The sequence below is a fragment of the Haliotis rufescens genome, unplaced genomic scaffold (assembly GCF_023055435.1).
Source record: "Haliotis rufescens isolate VD_foot unplaced genomic scaffold, xgHalRufe1.0.p SCAF_1, whole genome shotgun sequence".
In the NCBI taxonomy this organism is placed as follows: domain Eukaryota; kingdom Metazoa; phylum Mollusca; class Gastropoda; order Lepetellida; family Haliotidae; genus Haliotis; species Haliotis rufescens.
Genome location: NW_025963779.1, coordinates 27579426 through 27593023, shown reverse-complemented (window position 1 = coordinate 27593023; position 13598 = coordinate 27579426). Strand labels below are relative to the sequence as shown.

The window sequence follows — 13598 nt, the reverse complement described above, 5'->3', positions numbered from 1 at the left end:
GCCTGGCGCTCGGCATTAAAGGGCTAAAACAAGGACTAGTGCATGCACGTCTCCATATAAATACATTAACCTTGAACGTGACGTTGAACCCCATTTCACCTACATGTGGGGTACGGACCAGTCGTACATGGCGCAGAAATTGGCTTCACAGGGTTGCGTCCCTTAGGATCCTATGACCGTAGGTTCGAATCCCTGATTATTGTTCATAGTCTTTCAGCGCCATACTCGCTCTCGCGAATGTCACCAACGAGACCTGTATCTCAGGGATAACTATTTCATTACTTTTGAACACTGACTTTTAAGTACTATGACTTGAACACAATATTCCTTTGTATTTTGTCTCCATGTTTTCATTGTTGTAGGACATTCCGTTTGGGTTGGTTGGTTTGTGGTTTAACGCCGCACTCAGCAATATTCCAGCTATATGACGGCGGTCTGTAAATAATCGAGTCTGGACCAGACAATCCAGTGATTGACACAATGAGCATCGATCCACGCAATTTGGATATGATGACATGCATCAACCAAGTCACCGAGCCTGACCACCCGATCCCATTTGTCGCCTCTTACGACAAGCATAGTCGCCTCTTACGGCAAGTATGGGTTGCTGAAGACCTATTCTACCCAAGATCTACATAAGTCGAAAACAATTGGTAAACTCGTGCATCAAGTTACATGACAAACTGTGTTCCGTAAACACTACAGAACTTCGATAATATATAAACGTGGTGTTGTGGAACTATTATAAAACTGTGCAAATACAAACCATTGGCTTTGTTTCAAAAGTGGCTATTTGTAGCGTGGTGTCAAACGAAACCATCAAATGAGTTATGGTAATTATCTACATATCTCCGCTATACAAGTTGAATATTGATGAATGTGTCGCCCTTTTAATGCCTAATGAAGTTTTATTATAGGTTATCTTTACTTATATAGTATAGTCGTATTCCAATTGCAAAGATCATGATGTCAAGCACTGCATTGTCTGGTCCACATTATCTACACGCCACCGTCATATACCTGGAATAGTGCTGCGTTAAACAACAAAGAACGAAAGCAAGAAAGTATAAACTATAGACAACGTATGGGGTCCCTCCTGTATCCAATTAAACATTGGCACATTTTGAGTTTGAGCTGAACACAATGCTAATATAAAGAACATGACCTAATTTGCTTCTGCCCTTTGGTCATATCATAAAACATGGGAGTTCTCCTTTGCGTCTATACACCTCGATATAGGGCGACTATACTGATCCATTCCACAGGCCACCGTGCTGCACCTGGTGCCACCCGTCATGGTTCTGTTGACCACCCTGCCCACTGCACGGCAGTATGACCTGAGCAGTGTTCACCGAGTCATTTGCGGAGCTGCGCCTCTGAGCAAAGACATTGGAGCGAAGATTCTAAAGATATTCAACATCAAGTATGTCACACAAGGTGCTATTTAGCATAAAAAAAACATTTTGAAGCAAGTACTGATGAGGGCAGATTTGGACTTTATATGCATGAATTATACACACAAAACAGCATGTTGTGTCAGTGTTACCTGTTATTTGTGTTTGTACCGGTTATGCGTAGGATCAAACACGTCAGAGGGTTTTTGCGAGATATGAAACCCGAATCCAAGGGATTAAACCGAGGATAAGTGTTTTATCTAACATATAAACTGAAAAAGAAAGTTAGCGTAAAACAACATGGATCAATATTTTTAGGTTTCAAACATATTTTCCACGAACCTAAGTAAACGGGCGTAAAATATCTGTTGCTGGCGTACGGTACTTGAAAAAGACATTCTGAAAAGTGTGGTGATTTGTCAACGCCTCTGGAGCCTTGTGGTACAATCACTGGGCTACAGATACGTAGGTTGCGTGTTCCATCATCGGGATTATAAAAAAACATTAGTCATTTTAATTTACATTACATTACATTCTGCTCCAAAAAGAAAATATATTTCTTGCGAAAAATATATTACAATATAAACGGTTGTATTTAAAAAGTCCACGGGCATATTATACTCTTCAAAAAAAGAAACGCAATACGGATATCTTTGGCCATAGAAGCAAAATTAGCGATCAAGAAGTGCAAAATGAAATACAGCAGCACTGTGAACCGGTATTAAAGTGCAGGGTTTTTGATTGCCTGGCATCTGCATCAATCGAACAGTGACAGTTCAACAACATTCCAAGATTAACAGAAGTTCAAAGAAACAACGTCATAGGCCGCTTGCAGGCAGAAGAATCCCGATCAGCTGTAGCCAGGGTTTTCAATGAAGCGCCCAGCATCATCAAAAGGCCATGGGATCGGTTTCAACAGTATGGGTCAACACGTGATCGGCCAAGAGTAACCATCCCCGCCCAAGATCGCTTCATCCGACGGTTCCACCTACGCGAAAGGACGACAACAGCCACCTCAACCATATCCCAAATAACCCGACTGCGCAGAATCTCCGACCAGACCGTACGAAACCGTTAAAGAGCAGCAGGTCTACGAGTAAGACGTCCTGTTCGACGCGTCATATTGAGTCGACAACATTGTCAACTACGACTGCATTGGTGTCGTCAACACAAGGTATGGCCTCAACAGGGATGGAGAGATGTCTGGTTCAGCGACGGATCAAGATTTCCCCTCCGTCGAGGTGATGGAAGAGCACGGGTCTACATTTGTCGGGGAGAACGTTACGCCGGAAACTTCGAACAGGTAGTGGACAGGTTTGGTGGGGGTAGCGTTATGATGTGAGTGGCTATCTCTCATCGTGGAAGGACAGGTTTGGTCCAAATCCCATGGCAATCTTACGGCTCACGATACATCAACGAAATTCTCCTACCACACGTTCTCCCAATTGAAGCCATCGGCAACGGTGTATTCCAGCAGGACAACGCCAGATCCCCGGACTTGAACCCGATACAGCACGTGTGGGATAAATTGAATAGACGGCTACTACGAGGTCAACCACAACCCAAGACGTTGCAGCAGTTGGCTTTTGGTTTGCAGGCCGTGTGGGCTACCATTACCCAGGATTCACATACTCGTCTCTTCCATGGGCAGGAGATGTCAAGCCGCTATCGCTTCCAACGGAAAACATACGCGTTATTGATGGTAGCTGTCCTTCAGCTTGGACTTTTCCTATGTACCGATAACTGAGATGACTACAATCACCAAGTGTTGTCTCCACACACATATCACTTGATGAGATGCACAAACTCGACGCAGACATCTTCAACACAATACATGTACATTAACTCAAAACTACCAGTGAGTTGGGGAATTTGACTCTGTGCGGGTGGGCAGTACGGGAGCCTTTTAGGGTCATTTGTTTTTTTAATTTTTTCTTGAAATTTCAAGTTACTAAGTTGAAATTTCAAGATACATACTATGTTGAAATTTCAAGATAATAAGTTGTAATTTCATGTTAATATCTTGAAATTTCAACTGATTATTTAGAAATTTCAAGATCATTATCTTGAAATTTCAACTTAGCATCTTGAAATTTCGACTTAGTAACTTGAAATTTCAAGATACTAAATTGAAATGTCAAGTTATTATCTTACAATTGCAACTTATTATCTTGAAATTTCAACTTAGTATGCATCTTGAAATTTCAACTTACTAATAGTATCTTGAAATTTCAAGAAAAAAACAAAAAAACAAATGGCCCTAAAAAGCTTCCGTAGTGAAGGAACGTGCGTGGCAACGTCTGGCTGATTGTGTGCCATCGTCCCCCGAACGCGCGGATCGTTGCTCATGCTGTGAATCACTGGTTTATCTCACAGAGAGTCGATTACTTCAAAGGCTGTCGGCATATAGAGTTGTGATTATTACTGACTATGGCGCAAAACAGCTTTCACACACCTGTTATTTAACAGATAGTCGACCTAGAGACCGGAAAGTCCCTACCCGCAAACAAAGATGGTGAGGTCTATGTGAGAGGGCCAAGCTTGATGAAAGGGTACCTGTCAAACCCTGGTGCCACGAGCGCCATGTATACCGAGGATGGATGGATGAAGACAGGTGCGGATTTATATTAATAATAATAATTCTTGGCGTGAAAGGAAATAATAATAACAATAATAATAATAATAATAATAATAATAATAATAGATGATAATTTTAAGAATGACACTTTCATTCCTTCATACTTCTCTCTTCACTTCATGGGGTAGGTAGCCTTGTGGCGTTCCCTCGTCAAGCCGAAGACCTGGGTTCGATTCCCTACATGGGTGCTATCTGTGAAGCCAATTTCTGGTGTGTCCCATTCCCCATTTCGTGTTATTGCAGGAATATTGTTAAAAGAGGCGTAAAACAACACTCACGTATTCAGTGTAACTTGAACACCGCGGCGATGCAACATACACTCACTCACTCACTCACTCACTCACTCACTCACTCACTCACTCGTCTTGTTTGTTCGTTTACTTTTTCGAAATCCAACTGCCTTTCTCCACAGGTGATATTGGCCATGTTGACGACGACGGGTTTCTCTTCATTGTTGATCGGCTGAAGGAGCTCATCAAATACAAGGCATTCCAGGTAAACACAGGCTCAGCGGCAGATTGGTCCAGCTCACCTAGTCCAGCAAGTGTCCAGCAGACCAATATAGAAGAACTGACGTTCGCTTTAAATTGTCTTTACATCCGAGTGTGAAGCAGGATCTTCAGGAAGCGTTCGCTAAATCACAAACACCTTCATCAACAATTTGTATTGACGGTGATGTGTATGTTCTTTGAGGACGGGGGCGGTCGGGTAGCCTAGTAGTTAAAGCGTTTGCTCGTCACGCCAAAGACCCGGGTTCGATTCCCGACATGGGTACAATGTGTGAAGCCCATTTCTGGTGTCCCCCGCCGTGATATTGCTGGAATATTGCTAAAAGCGGCGTAAAACCATACTCACTCACTCACTCACTCTTTGAGGACGACAAACGCGTAAAAACAGTATACATTGTTCTTGTGTTCATAAGTTAAAGGATGCGTGAAGATCCGGGGTAGAATAGGTCTTCAGCAACCCATGCTTGCCGTAAAAGGCGACTATGCTTGTCGTGAGAGGCGACTAACGGGATCAGGTGACCCAGGCTCGCTTACTTGGTTGATGCATATCATCGTGTCCCAATTGCGTGGATCGATGCTCATGATGTCAATCACTGGATTGTCTGGTCCAGACTCGATTATTTACAGACAGCCGTCATATAGCTGGAATATTGCTGATTGCGGCGTTAAACAACAAACATACAAATCATAAGCTAAATAATTTGTTCCACGGACTAGTACCTGATTCCTCATCACTTGAAGAATCCAGATATTATACTGAACCAAATTAAAAACTTCACAATCCTAAAATTTTAACATTTTGACCAGTTATCATTGTGGGCCCTTATTGTGTATTTAAACAGTAATGGCCACGTATTGTCTTCAGATAACACCCGTTTTTGTGCAGGTGAATCGATCAAAATCATGTGCACAGCACTATAGTGGCAAAAGTGGTTTTTCACGTGCAACTGGTCACGTGGCCATAATACCGCACGTGTTTTCAACCATACTTGTTAGCAGTCATTAACAAAAAAAGAAAAACACAAGAAAACAAAAGTCTTTACGGCCATTTGTCATGCCACGCCTTTCAAATGTGCAACGTGAACGTGCAATCGGCATGTTGCAGACGGGAACGTCCGTAGCTGAAGTCGCAAGGACGATGGGTTGTAGTCGACGGACTGTTTATGATTTACAGACGCGTCTACAGCAAACGGGTACCACCGCTGATCGCCCTCGGCCAGGTCGACCACGTGTGACGTCACATGCAGAGGATCGTCAGATTGTCTTACGTCACCTCCGTAACTGATTTTTGACGGCTACATCAACCAGAAATGAACTGTTTAGTGGTAGACTGAGTGCGCAAACTGTTCGAAACTGTCTGAGAACTGCTCACCTTCAAGCACGACGGCCATACTGCGGGCCGATTCTGACTCAATTACACAGACGTCAACGTCAATTGTGGGCACAGCGACACTTACGATGGACTCAGAGGAATTGGAATCAAGTCGTCTTCAGTGATGAATCCCGATTCAATCTTCGATTTGCTGATGGTAGGGCTAGGGTGTGCAGGCGCCGTCATGAACGTTACGCCCAGTGTTGTGTACAGGAAGTTGACAGATTTCGAGGCGGAAGTGTCATGGTGTGGGGTGCTTTCTGTGGCAATGCACGTTCGAGGCTTCATGTCATCCGTGGCAACCTCAACGCTGCTGCTTACCGCGACCAGGTACTGGCACTAGAACTTCTGCCTTTTATGGCAGCACATGGACCCGGTTTGATCTTCCAACACGGCAATGCCAGACCCCACACAGCAATTTTGACAAGGAATTTCCTTCAGAATGCGGGAGTCAACGTCATGGACTGGCCGTCAAGGTCTCCCGACCTCAATACCATCGAACACGTCTGGGATGCTCTTGGCAGAAGTCTGCGCACTCTCCAGAACCAACCACAGAATTTGCAAGATCTTGGCAACATTTTGCAGCAACAATGGCGTCGTCTTCCCAATCATGTGTTCACAAGCATCACAAGGTCCATGCGGAGGCGTTGTGTGGCAGTTGTCAACGCACATGGTGGCCATACACTCTACTGAACTTGTGTGCCATCAGATTCTCGTGCTTGGGACTTATGATTTAAACTGTTGATGTTATTACCGAATACCGTAGGTGCTTGGAACAAAATATGGTTACCACCGTTAATTAAAATCCTTCTTTGGACATTAATGATTAAAAATTACCTTCTCTGATACATTTGTCCGTTGTATATCATATATGGGATTACTTTTGAAAAAATGTGAAGTTTTTAATTTGACTCAGTTTATGTAGACTTAAAATGTACGAAGAGTTATAGTACCGGGCGAGACCTGAGCCTGGGCTAAAGGTACCCTGGAGTGTTTGAACCTAGGCTCAAATCAATCTTGAGTGACATTAAAAGGGATTGATTTGAGCCTGCTACACCCGTAATGGATAAAACCAAATTGACCCAGGTCAGGTTTTCAATTTCAACTGCATTTAGCCCTAATTCAAACTGTAGTTGTTTATGACGAAAATATGGCTTGAACCAAGTCCCGTCTCCTGCGGCATGTGTCACAACACGGAAGGCGTTCTCTGTATATGTACACAGGTATGTCGAATTCCCATTCATCCTTCCTAGTCATGTACTTCCTCGCCAGGTGGCGCCAGCTGAGCTGGAGGATGTTCTGTTGAGTCACCCCGGCGTGGCAGATGTCGGTGTCATCGGTATCCCGGATGTGGAGGCAGGAGAGTTGCCCAAAGCCTTTGTTGTCAGGAAAACAGGGTCAAGGACAATAGAACAAGAACTGCAAGATTTTGTGAAAAGTAGGAAACACAATTTTACACACATATCATGGGGCGAGCGTATTACTATCTTTTGTTCATTAGATGCTTATTGTCTTAACGCCCCACTCAGCAATATTCGTTATATGGCCTGTAAATAATCGAGTCTGGACAAACCAGTGATTGATGCCAAGTGCAAGTCCCATGCCATAGGGGTGCGATGACATGCAGTCAACCATGACTATATTTTCTTGGGATAAGGCTTGTGAATAATAATAAGCAAACACTCGGCCTCGAAAGCTGGAAAATACATTTGTTTAAGCTCAGACAAGTATTAAATGTCAGGCATTTAAACAGTTTGAAAGTATGTGAACAGTTGACTGAAATATGTCATATATTGAAGAAAACATGTATATAAAGGTTAAATACTGCAATAAATTTAATTATCGTTCTTATGCTGTTACACCGTTTAAAAAACAAATTGATTAAATGTGGAACATTTAAACCCTTGACATACGTGGCTTTGACTGATCAATGTGAAAATGAGAATACAGCGTTTCAGTCATGAATCAATGTAACACCGAATCCGAGTGTGTCTCATTCAGCGCCTTCCCTCCTTGCAGGTAAAGTATCTGGGACCAAGAGACTCCGGGGAGGAATGACCTTTCTTGAAGAGATTCAAAAGAGCGCCAGCGGCAAGATCCTCAGGCGAAAAACACTGGGTCAAAGTTGTAAAACAGGAGCCTTAGGGCACAGAGAAAGTTGGAAGTTAAACAAGAAAACCATAAACACTAACATTAATATCACAATACTGATGTACAGACATACTTAACGTCTCCTATTTTAATTTATTTATAAATCCACTAAAACAATGGGAACATTTTAAGAATACGTACCCACAAAACGACAGATATTATAATTGGAACCACATGATTAAACTGATATGAACTGTTTGAAATTGTGTATATTCAGTAAATAAATTGTATACTGCTTAACGTGGTCGTATTGCCATGTTTTGTCCATTCTGTCAATCAGCACTTCTACAATAATGGTATTGATAGTTATTATTGATAAACAACTGCCTCTGTTGTCTAGTGGTAGAACGTCCGCCCGGAGAGCGGAAGGTCCGGGGTTCGATCCCCGACCGCGTCTTACCGAAAGATGGTAGTTGTTGTTACCCCTGCCTGGTGCTCGACATTACGGGGCACGACATTTTATACACAATCAAAGATCTATAAATACATTGTTTGTTTTACTTTGTTTGCAAGAAGCCAGCTATGAGGTGAGGTGAAAATGGTTTGAACGTCGCGTCCAAGATTATTCCATTTATATAGCGACGTGCATGCAGGTGTGGGTATGTGTGTAGCTGCTTTTGCTGGTCCGGACTGATGCCGATTTATAGTGCTAGCTCACTGAGATACCAAGCCGCAGTTTAACATGAATACCCCACTCAGACACAGAAAACTGACTCCGAGCCGACCAGTCCTTGTTTCAGCCCCTTAATGCCGAGCGCCAGACAGTGTAACAATAAGTACCATCTTTTAACGTCTTTTGGTATGACGCGGCCGGGGATAGAACCCCGGACCTTCTGCTCTCAGGGCGGACGTTCTACCACAATACCACGGAGGCGGTCATCCAGCTATGAATGTGGTATATGTTTTATGAGTGTTCAAATTACATGTGAGCACCAGCATCATACCCGCGATCGCGGATTTCACAAAAGTGGTAAGACCTGCATCACATTGCTCTTTAACCCTCACTTTGAAGTGCCATGACTCGAAATCATTTTGTGTATTATGTCGTCATGTTTTCATTGTTGTAGGATATGTCTATGGGGAGTATTATGAAACATATGACATAAATTTTGGTCAACTTCACACCAGGCATGATAATTTAAATATTGGCCAATTATACTCTTCGAAAAAGAGAAACGCTAAAGTGTTTGTATGTTTTATGTATCATATAAGTAATCATCAGATGGTATTCGATTGTTCAAAATTGGCACACATTGTCACTGACCCAGGTTCCATATGGCACACATGGAACAGTAGATTTTCAAGGTGAAGGTCATCAAATCTTGTATGGCCACCATTAAAGTCCAAGACTGACTGGCATCATCGTCCCATAGAAGCAATCAGATCCCGATCTGTGGCATGGTGAATGTTCACCAATTCTGCCTGCAGTGCTTGTACCAACTGTCGGAGGTTCAGTGGTTGTTGCTGACGTGCTCGCAGTCGTTGATCCAGTCCATCCCGGAAATGTTCGATGGGGTTAAAATCTGGATACCTGCAGGGCCTAGCAGAACCTGGATGTTGTGATTCCTGACAAAGGCTGTTGTCTTGCCGTGCGAGGTCGGGCGTTGTCTTCTTGGAAAATTACCGCTTGTTGCATAATGGGAAGGACGTGTGGGCCGAGGAATCTCATCCGTGTAACCTTGTGCCGTTAAATTCCTCAGAATTTGCACCAAGTCTGTTCCACCAGTGTAGGAGATGGCTGCCCACATCATCACACTACCATCGCCAAATCTGTCTGTTTCCTGTATGCAGTTTCGTGCATAACGTTCCCCACGAGGCCTACACACACGACGTCTACCATCCGCACGGCGAAGCATAAAACGTGACTCGTCACTAAACCTAACTTGTCTCCATCGCAGTTGTGGCTATACTCTGTGACCTTGACACCATTGACGTCCCAGCCGACGATGCAGGTCCGTCAAAATGACACCTCGAACCGGTCGTCTAACGCGAATACCTTCACTGTCTGAGCTGATATCAAAACGCAATCCTTGTATTGCCGTAGTTGTCGAGAATGACGCGGTGCTTCTTTCGCGTAAGTGACGTGGACGCATGAATATGGCCTGTGCTCTCGTAGTGATACGTGGTCGACCAGATCTGGGAAGATTACGTGTTGTCCCGTGTGTCTGATAACGGTCCCTGAGTCTTGTAATGGTGCTTTGTGCTACTTGGAAAATATTTGCTACAGTTGAAGCTGATTCTCTTGTTGGCAGCCGGCCAATGGCGTTGTTGCATTGGGCTTCTTTTACTCGTGGCATGGTATCGCTGTTCACTTCTTGTAAGACTGTGATGGCATGCAAATGAAAACCTAACATTTTTATTGACTAACAAGTGATGTTTCATGTCATGTTGGTTTGTTTCGTCGCCAGGCTCTCACGAGGTTGTGATTTTGCGATTTGTCCATCTTTTCACTAAATTTCTACAATATCTCATACTTTCCATACAAATCAATCTCATTCTATGCAGAAATGGCCAATTCATTTTTGGTATTAATTTTGTATAAATGTCCTGATTTACGATTTTACCACTTTTCCGTTTCTTTTTACACATGAAATGGGAGAATAGAACTGTCGAACAATGCAAACCAGATGACCCCGCCGTGCTGCCTTATTAATCTGTGGGCAAAACAAGTTACAGTGACTAAGTATTAAGAATGTCTCTTGGAATGATTTTGTGTTCCCTGCCCGTCTCGAAATGGCGTGCTTAACACCAATCTATCGCAAACATGAAGCGATGGAACGCAGAATCAAGGGCTGAACGTTGAATAAAGGACGATACATATAAAGACAAAAACAAAAGATTAATAATTATTACTTCCCATTTCACGACATCTCGCTGATTGGTTACGACATCTCGCCTATGGCTTAACGATAAAAGTGAATGACCCACCTGGATGAATTGAAGTGAACCTCCATGCTAAAACTGAAATAATATTAAGGCGGCATTCAAAAGATTCGTTTCAGGTCTTGTACATTGGTCGCTCAGAGATGGTTCCAATCGTGTTCTGATTCCTGTGTGTGGAATCTTGGAGAATGAGGAATGCCCTATATAGAGATTACTACTCGAGTACGTGTCTGTCAGATACCATTGATCTTACAACGAGTTGTTTCAAAACGTATCTAACGAGCGAAAGCGAGTTAGATACGCTTTGTAACAACGAGTTGTAAGATCAATGGTATCTGACTGACACGAGTGCAGTAATCTGTTTCTTACACACCCTAAAATCGCACCTTTTTAACATCGAACCGATGAATTTTGTCTATTCTCATGATTGCAGTAGCGCATTAATACATGTAACACCATTGTCATAAGTGACGTCATCCTATGTGCTGCTTACTACTCATAAATAATGTGACCCTACACAAAAAGGTTTCCGTCCTATCTGTGGATTATCAAGGCGATGATGAAAATGCAAACTAGACAAAAACCAAGAACACGCTGGGTGCCAAGTTGAAAGTTTACACCGCAAAGAAATTACCAAATATGTACAACAATGTTTACTTCCGTATGACATCACTACCGGTGACCGACTTTTACAAAATGGCGTGTTCACTGACAACAGTACGCGGGATTTCCAGAGGAGGTTTTCGTTGATTAAGAGATCGTATACACATAAATGTGTCACGTAAGTATTCAGAAACATTCTGACAATCTGCGTACTGTTATTTGTTTACCATGTTTTCCAATGTAACAGAGAATTAGTCAGAAATGCAGATAACTAGGCCTACCGTCATCGTTGTGCGTGATTTAGCGTCAGTCATGGCGTCACACAGGACGGAAACTTTTACGGCTTCTGTTGAATTTACCACATCATTGTAATGTAAATATGTGTAATTCCATAATTAGTGCAACGATACTCTTCCCATGAATATTCTCAAACGCGTGATCGAGCCAATGTATGCAACAATTAGACGAAAGTACCTCTTTTAATGCTACAGTGTAAAATCTGAATTTTGCTTTGTTTACATTTCAGCAAGTACAATTTTCCGAGCACAGTTTTCGTGTCCATACCTAATTTATTTCGCATGATTTCATCTAGATAATTTGCATTGGTGACAAAGACCATTTATCCATTGTTTCGAAAATGTATGAGGAATTCAGGGATGCATGTATAGCAGCTGAGTTTGAAATATACCTGATCGAATATAGGCGTCTCATAATCGACATTTTGTAAACACAATCCAATATGGCGGAACGTACACTTCGGCGTTCGTGTGTGCATATTTTCCGAAACATTCTAAACTATTCTAGGCTTATCAGCGACGTTTCAGAGTTATCATTAGTGATTTGATACCCGTGATCGCTAATATGCTATTTTTCTACTTTAATTATTCGAGTAAATATCCGATATTTAGATTTCTAAACACACAGTAAATATTTATATAACGCCGTGAATTGTGATTTGGCGAGATTTACTATGTACCTAACTTTCAGTCACTTTCAGTAATTTTGAATTGCCTAAAATGACAGTAAATGATAAACAGAAGGGGGAATTTAAAACTGTGAAGTGTCTGCGTGATGTATTTTGAACTTTATTCGATTTCGAAGTGAGGGTTGAAGAGAAGGGACATGTGTCGCTGTGGCAGCCAGGGGGTTTACGCTCTGAAAAAACGATAATGTTGACATAACAACAGATATGATGTAACTGATAATAATAATAACAAACAAACTCGCAGACGAGGACGAGTTTGTTTATTTTTTATTATTAATTACACGGTCCTGTTGTTCAATACAGACGTAGGTGAACATTCGACTGAAGCACGAGCAACTTATGAATGACTTACACTCAGGAAAGTAGTCCGTCATCATCTGACCCCAGGTAATCACCATGGAGTAGCCAATCACGGGCCTGGAATTCGATCTCACACATATGTTTGATACCAGTTATCTCAAATGGGTTTCTCACCCACGGGTGTGTAAGAAACAATGCAATTAAAAGAATCAGTAATGACATCGCTTTGTTTCTAAAAAACACCCTTAGCCCTTAGGATCCGTTTGTCTTAGTTTCGAAAGCCAGACTGGTCTCGATTATGAACCTTGGCGGAGGCGAGATCGGATTAAACATTCTACCTCCTTCAGCTGGTTGCTGATATGCCTCCTCCACCCGCCCCCGCGGTGTTACAAGGAACGTTACAGTCCCAGGAGCAATAGAGCCGTTGGTTGAGCCGCCTGTGGTGTTTCTTCTGGAGTGAGTGAGTGAGTATGGTTTTACGCCGCTTTAAGCAATATTCCAGCAACATCACGTCGAGGGACACCATAAATGGGCTTCACACATTGTACCCATGTGTTGAATTGAACCCAGGTCTTCGGCGTGACGAGCGAACGCTTTTAACCTCTTGGCTACCCCACCGCCCTGTTTCTTCTGGATTTTCTAGTGGAACCGCTGGTAAAGCAACTCCATAAGAAGCTCCACAGCCAGCTACTCCAGCACTTCTAGCAAGCACCACGGGCGTAGCAGTGCTTCACGGGGAACAATGCGACAAACAAATTGAAAG

General features: G+C 42.7%; 1 protein-coding gene across 1 annotated transcript; it reads left to right on the top strand.

Annotated features, from left to right (window-relative positions):
- Positions 1-1295: 1295 nt before the first annotated feature.
- LOC124149452 (4-coumarate--CoA ligase-like 5) lies at positions 1296-7971 on the top strand. The gene is made up of 6 exons (XM_048403965.1): positions 1296-1437; positions 2846-3096; positions 3864-4008; positions 4445-4527; positions 7186-7344; positions 7933-7971. Exons 1-6 carry the CDS (start codon positions 1296-1298, stop codon positions 7969-7971), a joined length of 819 nt encoding a protein of 272 aa, XP_048259922.1.
- The last annotated feature ends 5627 nt before the right edge of the window (positions 7972-13598 follow it).

Bases quoted from the DNA above. Each gene is read 5' to 3' on its own strand.
- LOC124149452 (XM_048403965.1), top strand. From the start codon at position 1,296: ATGGTTCTGTTGACCACCCTGCCCACTGCACGGCAGTATGACCTGAGC. The intron at 1,438-2,845 runs GTGCTATTTAGC...TCCCAATTGAAG, and splicing joins CATCAAGTATGTCACACAAG to CCATCGGCAACGGTGTATTC. The intron at 4,009-4,444 runs GTGCGGATTTAT...CTTTCTCCACAG, and splicing joins GGATGGATGGATGAAGACAG to GTGATATTGGCCATGTTGAC.